This window comes from Hemicordylus capensis, chromosome 5 (genome assembly GCF_027244095.1).
Source record: "Hemicordylus capensis ecotype Gifberg chromosome 5, rHemCap1.1.pri, whole genome shotgun sequence".
In the NCBI taxonomy this organism is placed as follows: domain Eukaryota; kingdom Metazoa; phylum Chordata; class Lepidosauria; order Squamata; family Cordylidae; genus Hemicordylus; species Hemicordylus capensis.
This window is the reverse complement of record NC_069661.1, coordinates 74,407,277-74,430,315: the sequence shown is the minus strand read 5'-3', so window position 1 is coordinate 74,430,315 and position 23,039 is coordinate 74,407,277. Positions and strand designations below refer to the sequence as shown.

Below are 23,039 nucleotides of genomic sequence, written 5' to 3'. Positions count from 1 at the left end.
GACAGCTCAGATCCCATCAGGTAGTATTAGTAGGTTGAAAAGAGAACTGCTATGTACAGAAGTTGAGCAAGTTGTTGAAGGACCACAGGAGTGTAGCAGATGGATAGAATAAAGATACATGACATTTCTATATTGGAAGAACTAGAAGATCTTGGAAGTTCAGACCAGGGCAACCAACCTTTCTAGTCAAGGCTCTTATGGTTTTTAACAGCTGTCTGTGTGACATTCAACAGGCAAAAGATGTTGGCATGGAGATGCAATTATGAAAAAAGCATCAACTGCTGAAATCTGATGTAGCCGCCCTGTCAGAAAAGGTAACAAAGGGCATGTAAAGCAGGGTTTAATTTCAATGAGGGCTTCATATATTTCAGCATGTACAGAGTGTATTTTCCTCCTAACTACACAGCCACCTAATGGCGCAGTTTGGAAATGACATGACTAGCAAGCCAGAGGTTGCTGGTTTGAATCTCTGCTGGTATGTTTCCCAGACTATGGGAAACAGCTATATTGGGCAGCAGCGATATAGGAAGGTGCTGAAAGGCATAATCTCATATTGTGCGAGAGGAGGCAATGGTAAGCTCCTCCTGTATTCTACCAAAGACAACCACAGGGCTCTGTGGAATCCACACTGACTCAACAACACACTTTACCTTTACAATTTATGGCGGAGGTGGGTTTGCAGGGTGCCTGTTCTATGAACAGCCGCATCACAAGCAGAAATTCATCAGGGAAAGCCTTTCCTTCCTATTACTATGCATCTCTATCAACAGCAGCATCAGAAATAAATTTGGAGGTACAGAAGGGGTAAAAGTGCAGTTCTGGGGGTGAATTTTGTCCCATGTATTACATTTCTAAAAGATTGTACTGCATTTCACATTTATGCTCCCATTTTAAGGATTAACTGAAGTGAGGCTCTTTATATACGGTCTGTTGCTTTTTATATCTACTGAATGGTTTTGATAATTAAGCAGCACCCTGCTTGAGTAGTGCCTTTTGCAACAAATTACAACCATTAATGGGGTGGCGGCGGAGGCGAGCTACAGGATAGAAACCCTGGTTTCTCCTCTCCCCCCCAGTGTCCGATGAGGGGGCGGTGGGACTTCGCCTGCCCTGCTGAAGTCCTCCTGCTTGCCTTAAAGTTATTTTTTAAAAGGTGTTTTGCCAGAAGGAGAAATAACAAGAACCATCTCTGTTCAGATGTGTACCCATAACCAGCCCCATAACCATATCGACTGGGTAGTGGAGGAGAAAGAGAACCGCCAGGCAGGCTTGGCTTGGCTGTGGCAGCCCCGCGAAGCAAACCAGGGCAGCGCCTTTCCGTTCAAGAACGCAGCGCTGCCGCTCCTTGTTTATGTTTATTTTCAGATTTCGCGAGCGGCAGGCCGAGGCGATGCATGCTTCCTCGGAAGTAAGTCCCCCCCCGAGTTCAACGCCATGTCTGCACTGCCGTATAATCGGGCACGAATTTGCAGCCTCCGCGTCCAAACGTTGGTGGGCGACCTCAGTGGGGGAGAGAAGGCGGCCTTTCCTTCAGTCCCTCAGCGCGAGCGAGATTCTTCCCATCGCCCGCCTACCAAAAGCTGCGCGCGGAGGGGTCCGGGGCATCAGCAGCGGCAGCGCCGGCGAAGGGGAGGAGGGCCTGCGAAGCAGGAGGAGGAGGCGGAGGGGAGCGCGCGCTGGGCGCAAGGAGCTGAGTGGACGGCTCGAGACGGTGGCGCGTGCAGCAGCGGCAGCTCCTCCAGAAAGAGACACACAATTGGCAGCGTCGAGCTGCGCTTCCAGCAGCAGGAGCCGGGAGTCTGGTGCGGCGGGGATCGCAGCAAGGTGATGGTTTCCTCCCACCCGCTTTTATCCTGAAGATTTTTTTTCCTCCTTTTAAAAAAAACTCCCTTTTTTGATCGCGAGGGAGCGGGCTGTGTCCAGTGCATGGTTTTTGCTACCCCATTTTCGCCTCCTCCTCGTTTGCGCCTCCAAACTCGCGTTGGATTCCTCTGTTGGGGCTCTTTTTGTGTGTGGATAACACCCGCTTCTTGTGTCTCTTTCTCTCACCCAGATGCTAAAGGTAGCAGCCTTCGTGTGTGTGTGGGCAGCCGCTTGGTGCAGTCAGGCTGTTGTAGCGGCTGCGGCGGCGGCAGCAGCAGCGGCGACGGGAGCCGGGGGCAGGTCAGACAGCGGCAATTTTCTGGATGATAAACAGTGGCTTACAACTATCTCTCAATATGACAAGGAGGTTGGACAGTGGAACAAATTCCGAGACGTAAGTGTGTGCTTTGCCTGCCCGATCTTTCCATCGCTTCTACTCCCGTTCTCCCCTCCCCGGTCTAATTCAGTTTACCTGGAGCGTTATCACCTTTCCTCTTGGGAATAACTTCTCGACTGGCGTCCTGCTGTGAAATCGGGCATGCTTCCCTTTCCCTTCTCACCTTACTTCTCCGAAACAAGCTGTGCTTGTTCCATAATAATATTGTAATAAAAAATAAATAAATAAATAAAAACAATCTTGTTTGTGCGGCCAGTGCAGTGGTGCAATTCCAACTTTCTGTGTGGGGGTGTCATCGGGGTTTCCCCACAAGGCTTGAGTGAAAAAGTGCAACCCCATCGTGGCTTATATCTATATAGGTCTTCGGTGCTCATGAGTTACTGTTACTGAGTAGAGTAAGGATCGATCTGATGGCTTAATGGAATCTTTAAAAGAACTTTAAAGTAGGAGGGGGAGTGGAAGAGAAAGACAATACTGCTTTTGAAGACTTGGATGTCCGTGCATGAATAAAAGCCCTGATTGATGATAGTATGCTAGTGACTCAGGAAGGGGGGGGGTGGATTTCCCCATTCTACCCCTCCCCCATCCTACCCCCCATTCTTCTGTGTGCAAGAAAATAATATACAATAATGATGGCCTCAGATTCTGAGGTAATAGAAATGATGCTGAAAGGGTTAAGTTCTGCTTGTCTGCTGGATTCCTTTCTACAGAAAGAGGGAAGTTGGTCAAGGGGTGGGGGGACTTCTCTTGGCTCTTCTCCTTTTCCAAAACCTAGACTTAAAAAGTGAAATTGTGATTGTAAGAGATAGTGGTTACTTGTTTTATCTCTTGACAGAACTAAGCTGAGTTTTCCGTGGCTGGGTAGGTATCAGTGAAATGTAGCTGCTGATGTGTCATCATAAACTTCTACCAGGGATTTGCATAGTTTTTTTAAAAAAAGCATTAAAGAGTTTGGAGGAACAGCATGCATGCAACAGGGACAAAGGAGATGCCATGTAGTTGCTGTATCTGCTGTACCTTTTTCATTTTTTCAACCCATCCTATCATGTCAATTTCCCAAAATCCCAAGCAAGTAGACCAGTTAAGTTTAAGCACAAAGTGCATCTGAACAAATGACAAAGCATCAAATACTAATTTGAAATCACTGGCAGGCACATTGAACTTTTAACTCCATCCTTTTCACTAAGGCATTATGTGACTACATTTAATACTCTTAAACTCTAAAGAAACAATGCAGGCATTGCAGGAAGCAATATAAATGTCTTCTCATCATACCACATGCTGGATTTTCCTTAAATCAGTATTTTGAGAAATCTAAATGCTTGTGCAACTGTGTTGTAAGGATGTATATCCCACCTTTCTCAAAAGCCCAAGGAAGCAAACAACCAAATTGTGTAAATCTGATGTGTAACAAATGAGTTGTGTAAAGGTTTGCATTGGAAAGGGCATATGGTTGGATTGTGGATGCATGTTTACTTGGTAGGTAAGCCACACATTAGTCAATTCACTTAATTCCAAGTGAATGTGCATAGGATTGTAGCTTCAGTCATATTTAGAATATTTTGGAAGGAACTGAAAGACTGCAAATTGTGTCTTATGTCTTACTATTTATTTATAAATGGCAAAACTTCCCCTAAAAATTTAAAGTTGCATTGTGAGTAGAAGAATGGTTTGGATCACCACTGTTGCTTTACTTTGAAATATTTTCTCTTTGAAGAAAAGCAGACATACAGACTTCAGTTTAGCATGACTATTAAGAATTTTGGTATTGAATAAAACTACTAAATCGCTTTGAAAAAGATAGGCTGCATATGCTAGTTTTTATTGATGGGTCTTCCTGCCATTGAGACACTTGTATTAGTTTATGACAAATTTACATTACCCTTGCTTTCATGAACATGAAATTCTTGACATATTAGTCTGTGCTACCATTTTTTAAAATAGTTAAGAAACTTTGAGTACGCTGTTTCCTTCTGCTGATGGGATGTCAGGTACTAGGTAGCTTTTCAGATGAGATGTACTCCTATGACAGGAGTTCTGGGTTAAGTCTATTTAATCCTGTACCTGATTAATCTGTTTCAGCAGCATTGGGCTTTCTGTGTTCTTCAGGTTAATGGTGCTCACGACAACTGGCAGATAATTATTGTGCAGGAAAGTGCGGGATAGGAACTTCAGAGCTGTTTTACTGGTAATGAGGAAGAAAGAACCTGGAGACAAATTCAAAAAGGACTGTTACTAAATGTGGATCTTTCATTTTTGCATGGGTTCTGAAACCACATCTCCCACTCTTTGATTTCTTTGGCACCAGAAGTTCCTATTATTTATCCCTTAAATGTGAGTTTTTTGAGACTTCACCAAGCCTCTTCTATAGTTTGACAGTGACTATGACTTTCTATGATATGTGCTTTCCAATTAATCTGAAATTATGGGTTTTCTATGTTATTCCTTTGGATTGCCATTGTATTCATGAACTGTGTGGGAGGACTTCTTTATCTACATCTTCAGATAGCAGGAATATGAGGCCAAAAGCAATTGTGCAAGTAAAGAGGTGTTCAATTTTAATAGCATGTGACAATTCAGCTATCTTAATCTAAGTTCGTACATTTTAATTATAGTGTGAAGTATGCAGTGTTCAACATTTAGAAGTCAAGCGTTGCATGTTAAGGTATAGAACTGGAAATTTGAGGGGTTTCCCCCCAGTACAGTAATATGCAATTATTGTAGGACTAGTCATTATAACAATATGACCATGAAGACTGCAACCCTTCACCCTCATGACCAAGTACCATTCAGATCAGTAGAACTCACTTCTGAGTGAGTTGCATAGAATCATGCTGCATGTACTAAAATGCTGATGTCATTTTCATAATGCATTACCCTGTAAAGCTGTAGAAGTAAATGTAGTGTAATGTCTCTCTGTTGGTAATGTATGTGGTGATTTTGGATGTTAGCCAGACAATTATTCTCTAAAAAGCAGCTGTTCCCTACATATTTTTAAAAGAAGTATTTTCTTTCTAGACAAATGCTTTGGTCTCTCACTGTTTAAAGGAGCCCAATTATTTGAAATCTAGTTAGTTATCTTCATAGGCATTTATCCTATGGCATGGCCCCAGTGTATGTACTCAAAGGGACTATCAGTAGCTTTTGTCAGTGAAACTCAAATAATTGACTGGGTGAAGGATAACTAAGAAAAAGACAAAGTGTAAAGTAGTATCTACTATGTCAGATTGCCAGTGCCATCTCCTTTCTTTTATATGTCTGTTAAAAGGCACAAGCTCAGCAGATGATATTGTCTACATCACAGTAGCTCTATGATAAGACAAATACCACCTGGTAAGTTTCTCACCAATGCAGCTGTTTGTGGCACTAGAGCCTCTGTCATGAAAGGATGCAGTCATTTTATCCATATTTGTTACTGGGATCTGTTATAAATAGAATGAGTTTAACCTTTCAAAGGAATGGAAATGCTGTACTCAGATGGGAAACAATGGTGCCACTTTGTAATCCCGAAACCACTAATTTTGAAAGAGTAGCTGAGAAATCAGAGTTACTTATATAGGACCATTCCAAAATAAATTAATAGACCAACCCCATCTATGTTTGTTGGATTGCAGCTCACAATCCTGATCACACTTGGCTGGGAGTAAGCCCCATTGAATACAGTAGTTCTTGAATATGCTTTATTTAAAAAAAATCATGTTCTGGTCTGATTTGTATTCCGTTTGACCTTTCCAGAATTTTGTTCAAGTGTGGTTAAGTTTTAGAATTAAATAGGTAGTAAACTCACTGCATGACAAATATGCTTTCTGCAAAGCAGAGGAAAAACCCTGTTTGAGAGGTAATTCTGGTGTGAAAAGAAGTATTTAAAAGCTTAGCTTAGGAGTTAACTGACAAGATTGATTAATGTGTAAGATAATGACCCTGACTTCTGGCTCATTGGCTCAGCTTTCCAGAGGTAATTTAGAACACAAAGGAAGAATAGAGAGCAGTTCAGAAAGAATTGTTCATAATCAGTCTTAAACGAATGTTGCCTTCACATGATATTTGGTTGATGCCTTATAATGTTAGCATTGGAGTAAGTTGGTTTAAAAACTAAAGTTGTACCCACTAAATGGTGCAAATATAAAAGAATTATCTGTTGCTTTATGCAAACTGACTTGTATTCACTCTTAAAAAGGGGGATTCTGTTATTTGACAATATAGAAGAAAGTTATTTAGCAGCTGTGTCAAGAGCCATGTCTGGCTGTGTGAGACAGTAAAAAATTTATGTGTTAAGACTACGTATTGACTCTGAATGTGCAGAATTCCAGTAGACATTAGTGAGATTAGAGTGCAGAGAGTCGATGCTAATGGTATTTAAATGGAAACATAGCTTCGTGGAAGAAAAAACACTATGGTGTTCAAGTTTGCGTTTTAGTGACAAACTGGTGCATTATGAATTTTCTGACTTTCTTTTTTAATGCAAAGCAGCTGTGGGTAGCTTCTGGTTGAGCCTAGGCTCAGCATGGAAGAGGAAGAGCTGGGGTAGTTTAACCCTTACCTTCAGCTGTCTGTCTTCCTCCCTGTTGGTTTCCCACCTGCAGGGCAGTAGATGTAGAGTTTCCATATCTTTTTCCTGTTAGGGAGAAAAGCAGCTGTAAGGGGATGTTGAGCAAATAATGGGATGGGAGATCAACAGTTCCTTGCCCTCTTCACAACCTGAAACCATCTGAGGCTGCTTTAAACTTTTGGAAAACTGGGGGTGGGGGTAGATATCTTAGACCGACATGTAATCTGTCCTTTGGTCTAAAAGCATTTCCAAAGGCACTGTCTTTCATTTCACATGGGTAATGAGTAACTTATTTGGTGATTAAAAAAAATAAGGTAGGAGGGTCTTCTCCAGTCTTTTGGTTAGTTAGATTTGTGTGTCTTTGGTGTATTGTATACTGACGGTAACTGATTAGCAGAAGTAGAGATGCAGTCTATTGCATTAGAATTGAATAGTAAATGTGAGGCTAATCTTCTTTGGGAGGCATTACCATTCTTGTTCAAACCTGTGTGTCCTCCTCATGTGGGCACCTATGCTTTGAGACCAAAATGAGGAAATTGCAGTCCAGACATTGCCGAGACATGTTAGAGTAGTTCCTAGAGTGAATGGACCTGGAGCCAAAGGTGTTTGAAAATAAAGCTTATTGTGCAGAGTACAAAAATGTGGTATGACAACCTTGATGGTGATGGAAGTGAAGGCAACTCTGAGGGAAAGAGAAGGAGCGAGGAGAAGAGTAACGTGGGAATCTGACTGGCCAAGTGATAGGCAGGGATGGAAGAGCAGGGAAAGAGCATGAAGAACAAGTTTTATTGTTCTTCATACTCAAATGCACTTTCTAACTGTGCTCACAGAGCATAACATAATCTGTAGCTCTGCAGTATTGTTTCAGATATTTTACAAGGTTGCCTTTCTGGGGTTTTTTTTTTTTGGTAATATGAAATGGTTACTTTATTCAGGAATTATTACAGATTGCAGACATGAGAAGAAACTTCTTGGTGAACAAAATACAAAATTGCTTTGAAAGCAGTCCTAACTGTATTCTTTTATCTAGAAATGGTGTAGTGCTAATTATATGAAGCCCTGTATTGGTATGATTCCTTTGTCACCAGTTTTGACAAAGTCAGGATCTGAAAGAAGGAACAGAGAATGTTGAGGGTGAGGGAACTGTATGCATGTAGATTGGTCTACTTATTAATAAGTAGTAGAAAATAATCTTCTTATTGTTGGTTTAGTGAAGTTTTATTATGTCTTGGATGGCATTATTTAGACAAGTGAATTATATTGCTGGTTATTTCAGAATTGGAAGAATATTAATATGCTCTTCTTTAGATTGGCTTTATAATCCCAATTATAAATAGATAACTGTTTCACGTTGTCTTTATCATTTTTCTCTGAACAAATAATCTTTTACTTGCTGTAGGTGGTTTAGTGGATATGGATGTCTACCATTAGTCTTGTCTTATGTCTTTAATCTTATTGGAATTTACTCTTGCCATCTGTGCCTATTATATGGTAGCTGTTACAAATAGCATTGTGGTGTATGAACCGGTGGAGACATCAGACTTCCTTTTATAAGCAGGAGTTCACACAATTTTAAGGACTAGGTTTTCAGGTAAGTACCAGCAGAAATAGTTTGGCATCCATCGATATCAGATGTCTCATTAGCTCCTCCTCCTTTGCCGCTTTGGTGGCGTGGCCCTTCACTCACCATGGCAGCACCTGCCCTCCTCACCACTGCTCCTACTGCCTCAGTGTTCCTGCTGCCCTCACCATCAATGTCCAGTGGCTCTCTGGACCTCTCAGAAGTGGAAAAGGCCCTTTCCCTGTCTTCAGACAGGAATGGTGCCTTTCTCCTTTTAATCAGCCGGATAACTGCTGGGAGTGGACTGTGTACTGTTCATTCCCAGTGGCTCTCCAGCTGCTCAGAAGGGGAAAGACCCCATTTCTGTCTGCAGACAGGGCCTTTTTCACTCTGGAGAGGTCCAGAGCGCTGCTGGCAAGTGGCAGCGAGGGAGTTGTTGGCAAGGGCGATCGCGGTAGCAGCGAGAGTGGACAATAGGAGGGGGGAGGGCTAGCGAGGTGGCTGCAGGTGGTACCCATTTGAGCATTTTTCAAGCATGTGGGTCACTTCTTCTGGAAAAAAAAAAAGGTTTGGTACTCAGAAGCACCCGAGTGTCATTTATGTGAGTCCCTGTTTACAAGCAAGCCAGGAGCAGCTAGTGAGGGCAGCGCCGGGGCAGTGGTGAAAGACACCTTTAAGGAATAATAAGCAGGTGCTTACAAGTGTGTAAGCAGCACCTGCAAGCTGCTGTGCTCCACCCACAATCCTGCGCAGGGCAGCAGTGTTCCACCCGGCATCTGGCGTGGCCACAGCGTGGCCCTAACCTCTGCGTGTGCGTGGAGCCTCCTGGTGCTGCCCTCACCAGCTGTTCCTGAACCAAGATAGACAAAACTGGAAATTAGAACAAGACAAGTAGTGCATGGGTTCAGTTGGAGATAGGTTAACTTTCTACATTTCACCCTCAATTAACCCAGTAACTTCTTATCTTCTTTGCTCCAAACGGGGAGTAAATTAGGTTACTTTCTGAGAAAATATTGGAAAACGAAGCTCTTGCCGGATGGCCTGTCAGGCACTGCTCCTCCAACTTTGCTTGTGAGTGGCAGATGGGGAAGGAGGAGGGTTTTTCATGTTGCGAAGCACTACACTGGGCAAAACATGGCTGCGGCACCATGCAGGAAGAGAAGGTTTGTCTTCCTTCTTCCACTTTGCCACTGAAGTTGGCCTAGAGGAGAGTACAACTCACAAGGGCAACCACACCTTTGCTCCTGACATGCAACATAACTGTGTAACAGAGAGGTGGACTAAAACAAATATCCCTACTTCCCTCATAATGCTGCAGCCACCATCGCCATCATCATCATCACCATCGTCATTATTTTGGTCAGGGTGGAGAGGAGAGAATGAGAACTTTCTGTGTTTTGCCAACATTGCTGTTGTACTCGCTGCCATGGGCAGGACTGGTAACTGAAGTTCTTAAAAGTGGAGGGCAGTGCTGGGGTGTTCTTAGGGTTTTTAAAGCTTGCTTCCTATCTGGGGCGAGGGCTCTGAAGCCCTTGAAATTCCTCAAGTTCAAGTTTGGAGAAATTTGCTGGCTTCTAAAATTGCAGAGCTCAGACTTTTCATGCTTCTCCAATAATTAACGCATGCTTACTGTGTCAGAGTTATGATTTTTAAGTTGGAGGGGGGGGAACCGGCATTTCTCTTGGACAATGTTACATTTAGTTCCTTTGATGTGGGCACTTGAATATGTAAAATATGAAAGTCTGGCCAGTTGTGTTCATCTTATAGTTTGTAACATTTCCTTGGTGATCAGTGCTAAATGTTTAGCTAAAAGTGGGGCTCTCCTAGCAGATGCTATCATCTAAATAGTGGCTCCAGTACCATGTTTAACTTCACCTTTTCTAAACTTTTTCTATCTGCTCTCAGTCTTATTACTTGATAATCTTGTTATCAAGTTCTGTCCTCTCTCTTTACCTTTTGTTCTGCCTTTAAAACTCTGATTTCACACAATTAGTTCATCATATCATGTAGTAATGGTTTACATTCATGTGGTATTGCTTTTGTTGTGTGAGTGGCTTTCTCATAATATGCAATAAAATTTATTTTATTGTGTGAACACTATACCTGTCAACTGAGGTAAGCTTACCAAATGGTAAGCTTGTTGCTTAATTATCACTTTAGCTGATCATGTAAATTGGCAGAATGTCTGGATTAAGCTGCCAGCAACAATGATTAGTTTTGAAGGGAAGTGTGTGTGTGTGTGTGTGTGTGTGTGTGTGTGTTACAACTCACAAAGTCATGTTGGCAGCATGTGATAGGGGACATCATGGCTGTCTGAATTTCTGTAAGATAGATAGGATAACACTAATCCAACAAGGGCATTCAGTGCATGGAAGTGGGCTTCTTTGTATGAATAGCCCTCCTGGATAGAATCTATAGCATACAAAAAGTTGCTTGTAAAAGAAAACCCTGCATCCAGTCCAGCAGTTCATGTGAAATATTTCTACACTGTGAAATGCATGGTCAGCTCTCAACTGTTACAGTGTTGTGTGGACCACTTCCCAGTACTTCCTCAGCTCTGTTACACGTGATTAGCACTGTAGGCACTGAGTGCACTAACTGACTCTCTTTGGAATTTCTCATTCATGGCAATGTGTGTATACCCTTCTCTGTTTAAGGGATCCCAGTGGCTTTTACAGTGTCTAGCATACAAGTGATCCATAGCTGTCAATAGCTTTGGTTTGCAGAACCATCCATTGCTGCAGGTGACACCAGTTTCAAAGCTCTTTATGCTTTTGGGAGATTCTGAACACTGAGGTAATCTTTTAGCCCAACAAGTGTATTGACTGTACATTCATATGTATAATTTAGGAAACAGTGTATTCGGAATTGGCTTAAAAGTGTTGCATGTAGTAAAGTCTTATTGCCTACTCTGACTCTTGGGGGACTATCCTGGGATGTGTAGGATAGAAATCAAGCCCTCCTCCTGCTACCCATTTTAGAAGTTTGTTTTCATAACATAATACTTGATGTCACTGGAAAAATCCAGTGTTGATTAATCCATAAAATTTAGTGTTGGTTGACCTGTAATCTGGACTTCACAGTTTCTTGGCTTTTCTCTTCTTGCATGCACTTCAGTAAAAACCAAATCCTTCATTGCATCTGCATAATGGTTTACACACAAGTTTAAACTTAATGTTCAAATAGATCTGTGAGTTTTGGGCTAGACTCTTCTTGTCCTGCTTGGATTGATTCATTTTGTTCCTTTTTGTCAACCTTTTGGCTGTAATTTTATTATGTTGTTGAAGAAAAGGCAATTGTAAATTTACAAGTGGTTTGAGATGTATGGGGGGTGGGGCGTTGAACTAGAAGACCTCCAGGGTCGCTTCAACCTCTAAAGCTCTGTTTCTATGAAATCCTGATGATTTAATATACACTTCTAACATGTTCAGTGTGATATAAATTAGAGCACGACATTTTTAGCCCCACTGGCAGGCTGCAAATATATGAAAAATAGAATTGTTCTACCTAATCAGGGATTCATCCTAACTGTATGTCCCCACTTATGATATATCTACATAGCAATTTTAAATGATGCTGAGAGTTATTGTTTCACATCATGAGTCCTTAGCTGTAATGGGACCCTTGATAGGCCTGCTTCAAAATAGAATCTTGCCTATGTCTCTTATTTTGGGCTCAGTCCACTGATTATTGCTCTCATGTGTGCCACACTGAAATAAATGTGACGTGTGAAGCAGTAGTGCTTGGTGGGTTAGATTATACATAAATTCAGCCGCAACTGTGCATGATGTGGCAAGTGGAGCAATTGCAGTCCCCTCGGACACCTTAAATACTGGACACTTAGACTTGCACCGGTGAAGCTGGCTCTGGTAGTTAAAAATAGTTCAGGATGATGTATAGGAGAGTTTGTCTTCTGTCTGGGTGTTATAGCACCTCTGTGCTAAGTGAGTTGTGATGTTTATGCAAGTGCTCATTGTTGTATCTCATTCTAAAAACATACCTACTGTAGGAAGCCTGTAGGATTGGAATGCTAAGATAACTTACATTACCTTATTTTCACCAGACTTAAGATAGATATTGGGCCACAACCAAATATTGGTGAGTGTGCAATGAAATAATTTCACATCTGTCAATTTTTCCTTAGAGGAGAATGGAAATTGGTACCAAGTCATTTAGTGACTTGGTCATTTAGTAATGCTCTATTGCATTTAATAACTTTTTAGTTTTAATCCATAAGCTTCCATTTCTGGAACTTGTGGCACAGTAACTGGGGGTTTATTCAACAGATTCCTTCTCCTTTCTCCTAGATTGGTGTGAGAGTGGGGAAGCACACTATATTTTTGTACACTTTCCTTGTTCTGATCCATGCCTGCAAATTGTGAATTTTCCTAGAGGATAATACAGTTCTCATTTTGTATTTTGTAGATGATACAGGGGGCCTATGATGTATACCTATTAAAACAACAAATTTGCTTTTGATGTAGTGCAGGGGTTCTCAAACCTTTAGATACTGTGATGCCCTAAAATAATATATAAAGTTACTTGACCTGTCTGCCCCCTGCCCCATAACTAAGTCTACTGGCTGATATCCCCTGACTAATGAAGTGTAGACCAGAAACATGTTGCTGAGGCTGACATGTTCCCAGGCTAGCAGAGTGCTTCTGGAGCTCAGACCAGCTCTGAAAAGTATTTGTGCTCTTGTACAAAGGCGGAAGAGTACATTCACTTTTAAAACACTCCACATACTCCAGAGTCCAATCTTTATGTTAGCAACCACTTTTACTATAGGAATTCACTCAGAAAAAATGCTTATTGTAAAGTACATAGCAACTCTTGAACTTTACAATAATCTGTTGTTGTTTTAAAGTGAATTCTCCAGAAGTAGTAGATGTGGTTGCTAACATTAAAATTGGACTCAGGAGTCTGTGGAGTAGTATTTTGTGAAGCCCATTTCCCACTTGAAAAAGACATACAGCAAAATGGAGGTCACCGGGTCCCTGTTGTGGATGTCTGGACTTATTTGTTTTGCATCACATTACTCTCCACACTATGGACTTTACCAATCCTCCAATGCCACATTTTTAATTTCATTGATATGTTTCCCAATCATTTATGTTTTGCCTTATGGTAAATATTTTAAATTATAGTACTACACTGGATCAAGTTGTGGCTTACTTCTCATTACGTGGTTATTGTATAGTTTGGTGGGGAACTTATTGTTTCTTGTTGAGGTGAACAGTGACACAGGAGATAAAAACCTCTCAGCTTCTCCACTGCTCACAAAGCCAAGGGCAGGCACAGGAGTGGCACTTCTTTGAGCACTCACTAGATACAGGATTCGGTCTCCTCTCACTTCTGTCTCTCAAGGGAACTCTCCCCTGGCCCATCCAGGGGCGGATTAAGCTCTTTGCCGCCTGTAGGCAAAAAAGATTTGCTGCTCTGGCTTGTGGTCTGGTGTGAGGGATTTGGGCAAGTTAAATCTATTTTTGTGCACGTGCGTAAAGAGCCCCCAGATGGGCCAAAAATAGCCCAACCTGTCATTTGGGAGGCAGGTGGGCTCAGGGAAGGAGTTCTTGCTGTCGCCTCTACCTCACCCACCTCAGTCTCCTCTCACCTCTGCAAGTGCCCACCCCCCACTGGCCGCTGACCATCTGTGCTGCCACCCCATCCCGACCATCCACTGCCATAGTGGTGGTTGAAAAAAGTTTAAAATAAATTTAACTTGCCCCCGACCCCTCCGAATTTGCCACCTCTTAAGAACTTGCTGCTGTAGGCAAGTGGCTATCTGGTCTATGCATTGATCTGTCCCTGGGCCCACCAGCCAAAGAAGTGGCACTGCTGTTACTTTCCTTGAATTTCCAAGTAGCCGAGGAGCCAAGTGGTTGTTGGCATTTGTCTCTGCCACCTGTCGTCCCTGACCGGTTCCACACAGCCTGGAGATGGTAAGGCCTCTGTCCTTCTGATTCCAGGACACTCCCCCCCTCCCCCCGTTTTAAGTTTCAGACTCCTGGATGGTCCAAACCCACAGTTTGAGAGCCCTTGGTGTAGTGCAGTTTGTAACAAGGCAGAGGTCTTCAGTTCTTTCTTTGCTTCTCATCCACACCCCACCCTTACCTTTATAATTCTCCTTGGTTATTTCTCTTGCTTTTAACATGCATGCAGTCTTCATTCCTTCTTGGGGGCTGCTTTAAAAAAACAAAAAACAAACACACACAAACAGAAAATGCTTGTTTGTGTTCCTTCCAAATTTCACTATTTGGAAAGCAATATTGGGGATGAGATACATAGTAATGATTATTAGGGATGTGCAAAAAATTTTGGGCACAGATCGATTTGTGCCCGAAATGAGCAATTTCGGGTGATTCGGGGCCAAACTGAATCACCCCCGATGTCCCCCAATATTTTTCGGGGCCAAGCTGAATCACCTGAATTTCGGAGCCAAAAAATTCGGGTGATTCGGCTCATGACCGATTTTGGGGGATTTTTTGAAGTTTTAGTGACTTTGGGGCAGTTTGGGGGCATAGAATGGGATCTGGGCAAAAAGAGTGGGGTGGGGTGGTAGTGCCTAATGGGTGGAGGCTACCACCTCAATTTCAGGGGGATAGGGCAAAGGGCTGATTTTTGGGAAATTTCTGAAGTTTTCATTTGTTTGGGGCAGATTGGGGCAGATTAGGGCAGAAAGTGGGGCCTGGGGCAGAATAGTGGGGTGGGGTGGTAGTGCCTAATGGGTGGAGGCTACCACCCCAATTTCAGGGGGATTGGGCAGAGGGCTGATTTTTTGGGATTTTTTGAAGTTTTGGTGTCTTTGGGACAGATTGGGGGCAGAAAGTGGATCTGCCCCAAAAGAGCGGGGTGGGCTGGTAGATAGTGCCTAATGGGTGGAGGCTACCACCCGTCCCCAATTTCAGATTTATTGGGCAGAGGGCTGGATTTTGGTGAATTTCTGAGGTTTTTCTTCATAAGGTGCAGTGTGCTAGATTGATATTCATAGTAAATAAGAGTGTGAAAAAGTGAAAGTGGGGTCATGAGAGTTCTTTAACTGAAAAAAATCTCATTTGCTATCATTGAATGAGAATTCACACCTCAGAAAATAAGGGAAAACATCCCTTCAGAAAAACTTCTGAGGTGTGAATTCTCATTCAATGATAGCAAATGAGATTTTTTTCAGTTAAAGAACTCTCATGACCCCACTTTCACTTTTTCACACTCTCATTGGGCACTACCATGCCACCCCAAAATTTTGTCCCTGGGCCCTTCCCCCCCAATCAATTCGGATTCAGATTAAATCCAAATCCGAACCGAATCAAGGGTGATTCGGGTGGCCCATATTCGGGCACAAAACAGAACAGGGGTGATTTGGTTCGGGTCCCGAACCGAATCACTGAAAATCCAAATTGCACACCCCTAATGATTATGTTGAAAAAGTAATATTCTGAGGCCAGTATTTTCAAGAGTAGTGTAGTAGCATATTCTGAACAATTAGCTGCTTGTATGCAACCTTTTTCTCATTTATTTTCCTAAGCGATTATATTTTCTTACCAATTCATATGGAACATAGGAAGCTGCCATATACTGAGTCAGGCCATTGGTCCATCTAGCTCAGTATTGTCTATACAGACTGGAAGCGACTTCTCCAAGGTTGCAGGCAGGAATCTCTCTCACTCATATCTTGGAGATAACAGGGAGGGAACTTGGAACCTAGATTCTCTTCCCTAAGCGGCTCCATCCCCGAAGGGGAATATATTACAGTGCTCACACATTTAGTCTCCCATTCATATGCAACTAGGGTGGACCCTGCTTAGCTAAAGGGACAAGTCATGCTTGCTACCACAAAACCAGCTCTTGAAATGCTAAAGTTGGTTAGTATCAATAATGTAAAACAATATGATATTAAAACAAACAGAAGAGCAGCAGACACAATCCTACCAAAAGGAAGCCAGACACAGTATAATCAGATACTGCTTGGCTTGCTGGCATGAGAAAATGTTCAGCTGATATAACCAGTGAGGAAGTCCATTGCTGTTGTATATGCCCCTTTTATGACAGGAAAAGTCTGATTTTTTATTTTTTTTAAAAAAATCTGCTTTTGTTACTTTTGTGACAGTTTTCTCATGTATTCTTATTCTCAAACTAGAACTGAGATGCCACTGAGAGAACTCTTGCTACTTTTCAGTGTTCAAACAAGCAAAGGAATGGTTTGAAAGTGCCCTGGAAACAGCTGTAGTAGATCCAGTAGAAGCTCTGTCATATGGGTTCTGGTAGTAGATGAGCTGTGTATGTACCCAGATGGCTGGGAAGCAGGGAGGCTGAATAGAAGATACTACTGGTGCATCATTTTTGTCTTTTTCAGGAAGATCTGTCTATCTGTATGTATATGTAATTTTACAGCATTGGGCTAATCTTTGAGTAAACTGTGGGTCACATGAAATTCCCACATTGTTGGAGAAAGATATTTTGAGTCATGAAGTGGAGGACATTTTTTGACTTTTGATTTAGTACAAAATAAATGTTGCTCATCTAATAATTAGAAGCCCAGCAGAGAGAGAAAGGGAGAGCCCATCTAGCTCCCACCCAGTGCTGCCTGGAGTGAGAGACCAGGTGGGTGCTGGGGTTCCTTCTGCTGTTGCCTGCCTGCTTTTGCTTCCTCTGTGGGGCTGCAGCCTCAGGTTAACATCTGTGGGAAGTGTGGGCAGGACTGGGACCAGCCGCTGAGTGACTCAGCTGTTCCTTGGGTCACCTGCTCAGTTTTGGGCTTCATAGGAAGGCTCCTTGTGGTTGTGGGCCCGCAACCGAAGGGGCGACCTACTTTGGGGGAGAATGAGGGCGAGGGCTAGAGGGCTTCTGTTTAATTAGTTTTAAGCTGTTTTAGACTTGGGTTGAAATTGCTGTAGTGTGCTTGGGTTCATCTGAAGATGGGGGGACAGGGGGTGCCTTCGTTGACTATGGGGCAGCCATCCCGGTGGTGGTGGAGAATAGAAGTAGTAATGTTGGCAGGTCAGTGGGCCATTCCAGGGGAAGGGTAGTCAGAAATTTAATAGCCATCTCCCTTTCCGGCTGTCCTGCCAGCTCTTTGACCTCGGGGAGCACTGCCAGCAACGCACATAGCTTTTCCCTGGTCCTCTGTAATGCCAGGTCAGTCCAAAATAAATCAGAACTCATCCATGATTTGATCATGGATGAAGGGGCCAACCTGGTATGTATTACTGAGACTTGGTTGGGGGAGGCTAGTGGTCCAGTTTGGTCCCAGCTTCTCCCTCAAGGATATTCTGTAGAGGAGCAGGTGAGGGGAGGTGGGGTGGATGTGGTCTATAAGGATAACATCTCCCTTACCAGAGTCCCTGTCAGAGTATTGGACCATATTAAATGTGTGTACTTGAGTTTGGGGACCAGGGATAGATTGGGACTTCTGTTAGTGTACCGATCGCCCCGCTGCCCAGTGGAATCCCTTACTGAGCTCACGGACTTGGTCGCGGAACTCGCGTTGGAGTCTCCCAGACTCTTGGTGCTGGGGGACTTCAATGTTCATTTCGGGACCAATCTGTCCAGGGCAGCTCAGGAGTTCATAGCGGCCATGACAACTATGGGCCTATCCCAAGTGGTCTCTGGACCACTATTGCAGGTCACACACTTGATTTGGTATTTTACTCTGATCAGGGTGGTGTTCCGTGGGTGGGGTCTCCTGTGATTTCCCCATTGTCATGGACGGACCACCATCTAGTTAAGATTGGACTTACAACCACTTCCCACCTCCGCAGGGGTGAGGGGCCCATTAGAATGGTCCACCTGAAGAAGTTATTGGATCTATTAAGATTCCAACAAGCCTTGGAGGGATTCAGTGTTGGTTTTGCTGGTGATTCCGTTGATGCCCTGGTTGAGAATTGGAACAACTTGCTCACCAGGGCAGTAGACACGATTGCTCCCAAGCGTCCCCTCTGACCCGCTTCAAAATTGGCCCCTTGGTATACAGAAGATCTACGGGGGCTGAAACGGCAAGGTAGGCGACTGGAGCGCAAGTGGGGGAAGACTTGGCTCGAATCTGACAGATTGTGACATAGAGCACATCTAAAGATCTATGCTCAGGCAATACGTGCGGCAAAGAGGCGGTTCTTTTCTGCCCATATTGCCTCTGTGAATTCACGTCCAGTGGAGTTGTTCAAGGTTGTGAGGGGATTGGTATCTGCCCCCCCTCCCTTGAACCAGAATTTGGAGTCATCAGTTGCTCACTGTGATGTGTTTGAAGAGTTTTTCGCAGATAAAATTTCTCGGATTTGTGCCAACCTAGATGGAGACTCTACAACTAATTTGATGTCTGAGCTTGAGGTGCCCAACGATACCTCTTATGTGATTCGACTGGATCGGTTTCAGTTTGTGACTCTTGAGGATGTGGACAAGCTTCTTGGATCGGTGAGGCCTACCACTTGTTCTCTTGACCCTTGTCCAACATGGCTTGTTCGATCTAGCAGGGAGGTTATTGTAAAACAGCCTGGTGGATATCATAAATGCTTCTCTGAGGGAGGGCAGGATGCCTCCTTGTCTTAAGGAGGCAATAATTAGACCTCTTCTAAAGAAGCTTGCATTAAATCCCTTGGAGTTGAGCAATTATAGGCCTGTTTCCAACCTCCCATGGCTGGGCAAGCTAATTGAGAGGGTGGTGGTGACTGAGCTCCAGGCAGTCTTGGAGGAAACTGATTATCTAGACCCATTTCAAACTGGTTTCCGGGCAGGCTGTGGGGTGGAGACTGCCTTGGTCGGCCTGATGGATGATCTCCAATTGGGAATTGACAGAGGAAGTGTGACTCTGTTGACCCTTTTGGATCTCTCATTGGCTTTCGATCCTATCGACCATAGTATCCTTCTGGAACGTCTGAGGAGGTTGGGGGTGGGAGGCACTGTTTTACAGTGGTTCTGCTCCTACCTCTCGGATAGATTCCAGATGGTGTCGATTGGAGACTGTTGCTCTTCAAAATCTGAGCTTAAGTATGGTGTCCCTCAAGGCTCCATACTTTCTCCAATGCTTTTTAACATCTACATGAAACCGCTGGGAGAGATCATCAGGGGATTTGGAGTTGGGTGTTACCAGTACGCTGATGACACCCAGATCTACTTCTCCATGTCAACTTCTTCAGGAGCTGGCATATCCTCCCTAAATGCCTGCCTGGAAGCAGTAATGGGCTGAGGGAGAATAAACTGAAGCTGAATCCAGATAAGATGGAGGTACTTATTGTACGGGGTCAGAACTCTAGAGACAATTTTGATCTGCCTGTTCTAGATGGGGGTCAGAACTCTAGAGACGATTTTGATCTGCCTGTTCTAGATGGGGGTCACACTTCCCCAAAAGGAACAGCTTCGCAGTCTGGGAGTACTTCTGGTTTCACAACTCTCCTTGGTTTCTCAGGTTGAGGCAGTGGCCAGGGGTGCTTTCTATCAGGTCCGGCTGATACACCAGCTGTGCCCATTTCTCAAGATCAGTGACTTCAAAACTGTAGTACATCTGCTGGTAACCTCCAGACTGGACTTTTGTAATGTACTCTACGTGGGGCTGCCTTTGTACGTAGTCTGGAAACTTCAGTTGGTTCAGAACGCAGCAGCCAGGTTGGTCTCTGGGTCATCTCGGAGAGACCATGTTACTCCTTTACTGATGGAGTTACACTGGCTGCCAGTAGGTTTCCGGACAAAATACAAAGTGCTAGTTATAACCTACAAAGCCCTAAACGGCTTAGGCCCTGGGTACCTAAGAGAGTGTCTTCTTTGTTATGAGCCCCACCGCCCATTTAGGTCATCTGAGGAGGTCTGTCTCCAGTTACCGCCAACTCTTTTGGTGGCTACACAGAGACGGGCCTTCTCGGTCGCTGCCCCGAGATTGTGGAATGCGCTCCCTGCTGAGATACGATCCTCCCCATCTCTGGCAATTTTCAAAAAACACCTGAAAACCCTTCTTTTCACCCAAGCTTTCTCAGCTTCCTAAATTGTGGGGTTTTTAATTTCTGGTTTATTTTAAAATTCAAAACCCTATTTTGGGGTTTTTAATCACTGTAATTGTTTATTTGTTGTTTTAAAATGTTTTAAAATTGTTAATTGTTACATTGTTTTTAAATTTGTTTTAGCTCTTTACTGTTTTAGTGGTGTGTTTTAATTGTAAACTGCCCTGAGCCATTTTGGAAGGGCGGTATACAAACTAAACTAAACTAAACTAAACTAAACTAAACAATAATATAATGTAAGTTGAGCAGTCATGCCCTGTATTAATGACTATAATGTTAGTTGTTGCACTAATAAGCTTTTAGGATGCACAGTTGCTTAATGGTTGTATGTATTTTGCAAGCTAAGATTAATGATTTTTGTTATCTAGTGGCTAACATAAATTGTTTTTCTTATTGATTCTTAAATGTGATGTATGTTATGCAAATAAAATATGCCAGAGTGAATCTTTCACATTGCTAACTTAAGATGCTGTATGAGAAACTTAGGGGTGCACCCAGGTATTTTTGGCACTTGTGCCTGAGGCTGAAAAGCTTTGAAGGCCTCCCAATGCGAGGGCCCCCCTGCTGCAACCCCTCTTTTAAATTTTTTTTAAAATACCTCTTGTGCTGCCCAGCCCACCGCCACTGCCTGCCCTGTGCACCACCACTATTTCTCCCTCTTCACTGCCGGGTGTGTGTGAGTACAACAGAGCAGGCCACAACCCGCTGGTGGCTGCAATCCCCCTCCCTTAATTTTTTTTTAAAAAAATACCTGTTGTGCTGCCTGGCGGCAGGTGCAGATCAGTGTTCCCTCTAACAGGGATTCTCAGATGGTGTTCACTACAACTCACAGCGTCCTCAGCTGCAATAGCCTTTGGCTGGGGATTATGGAAATTGTAGTCAACAACATCTGGGAATTCCTGTTAGAATGAACACTGGTGCAGGCGGGCCTCCTTGCCTGCATGTGTGTGCAGTAGGAGTATGGAGTGTTGCATCTTTTGACGTCATGGGATGTGACACTTCATAATGCTACTGCACACTCACGCAGGCCAAGGAGGCTGGTCTGCGCAGGCCAAGGAGGCTGGTCTGCGCAGGCCAAGGAGGCTGGTCTGCGCAGGCCAAGGAGGCTGGTCTGCGCAGGCCAAGGAGGCTGGTCTGCGCAGGCCAAGGAGGCTGGTCTGCGCAGGCCAAGGAGGCCTGCCTGAGCCCACCACCACCAGGGGGGTTGACCTGCACTGCTCATCTCGCCAGAGGTGAAAAGGGGGAAATTGTGGCAGCGTGGGGGCATTGGGGCTCTGAGGAGGCACCCCAGAGCATTTGGGGGCCCCCAGGAGGCAGGAAACGATGGACCCCTCCCATGGTACATGCCTAAATGTGCCTCTGAATAAGCATAAAGACATACCGTATTTACCCAAATAGAAGACAACTTAAAATAGAGGTTAAATACAGCTTATATCTGTTTACCCAAATGAAATAGGACTTTGAATTTAAGACGACCCTCCAGTTTCTAACATGAAAGAACTTGGGGGGTGGGGACATAGTCATAAATTCAGGTAAATACAGTAACACGTAATATTTCAAAATAGTCTATGTCTTGCATCTTAGTTGTATAAAGAATAGGATTTTTATATTGGAACAGGAACCTATATGTAGAGCCTTGATTGATGAAATCTCTCTCTTCTTGGCATGGGGTAAAGCTCATGTCGCTTTGCCATGCATTTGTAGACCTCCCCTTCCAATATGATCCCAATTTCAGGTTGGTGGATGCAGTCCCTTTCTATGCTTAGGCTCTTAAACAAGTATACACAGCTCCCAAATTTAGGAACTTGCTTTCCCTGAGCTATGTCTTTAATAAGAAACCTGACATGCTGTCTCGTGAAAACCATTCATTTGAGTTCCTAGGTTTGTGATGGCTTCTTGATTGTCACATTAACTTTGGCTGATGTGAACTGCAAGCCTTGTTTCATACATGGACATAGAAGGGGAACAGTGATGTTCTTTGACTCTGACATCTGAAATAATCTTTAGAACATTAAAAATGAGGTGCTGTTTCAGAGTGAAATACAGATCTGACAGAGGAAAACATGTTAAGATCGGAACTATTAGTGCAGTACATGAATATACAGGTATAACGAAAGTATAACTGTGGATGTGTCAAAACTATATCATGGGCTGTGTTGGAACATACATATAGGAGCCGGAGAGTGAGTGCGTGAGAGTGTGTGTTGCTATAGTAACAGGCACGGAATGTTCGGGGAGGGATTTAAATAAAGACTGTTGGTTAGGAGAAGACAGTTGGAGTTGGAGGTAGTTGGAGCTGAGAGTAGGAGTGACAGGTAGGACAGAGCATAGCGGGGAGATGAGTTTATGTGATCTGAAGAAGAGAGATTGTTCAGGGGTTTGTGTGAGACTCGATTGGTGAATCTGTGGAGACTGTAGAACCAGCCGTACACTGGGACAGATCTCTAAAAGTGGGGGAGTGTTAAGCCTGGGAAAGAAACCTTGAATGTGAAAGGTGCCCAGAAGTGAACTCTCCTGGTGACAGACTAGAAAGTCTGGGAAAATTCACTATGTCTGCAAACCTCTGTCCCAGTTATGTCCTTAAATGTTACATTTTATCAAGAAGGAAAAACCACTCAGAGTTAAATAGCTGATGTACTTAGCAACTTTGCAGAGATGTTTATGTGCCCTGCCTTGCAGAGATCTTGA

General features: G+C 43.6%; 1 protein-coding gene across 6 annotated transcripts in view; it reads left to right on the top strand.

Annotated features, from left to right (window-relative positions):
* The first annotated feature begins 1,389 nt into the window (after positions 1 to 1,389).
* Positions 1,390 to 23,039, top strand: part of SPOCK3 (SPARC (osteonectin), cwcv and kazal like domains proteoglycan 3) — a 284,446-nt gene continuing 262,796 nt past the window's right edge. Inside the window, exons 1-2 of one of the 6 annotated variants that reach the window (XM_053254081.1) lie at positions 1,390 to 1,824; positions 2,054 to 2,257. In XM_053254081.1, the coding sequence (XP_053110056.1) occupies positions 1,435 to 1,824; positions 2,054 to 2,257 (594 nt within the window). In that variant the 5' untranslated portion in view covers positions 1,390 to 1,434. The remainder of the gene's footprint in view (positions 1,825 to 2,053; positions 2,258 to 23,039) is intronic. The other 5 variants (XM_053254078.1, XM_053254076.1, XM_053254080.1 and 2 more) reach the window with 5 other exon arrangements.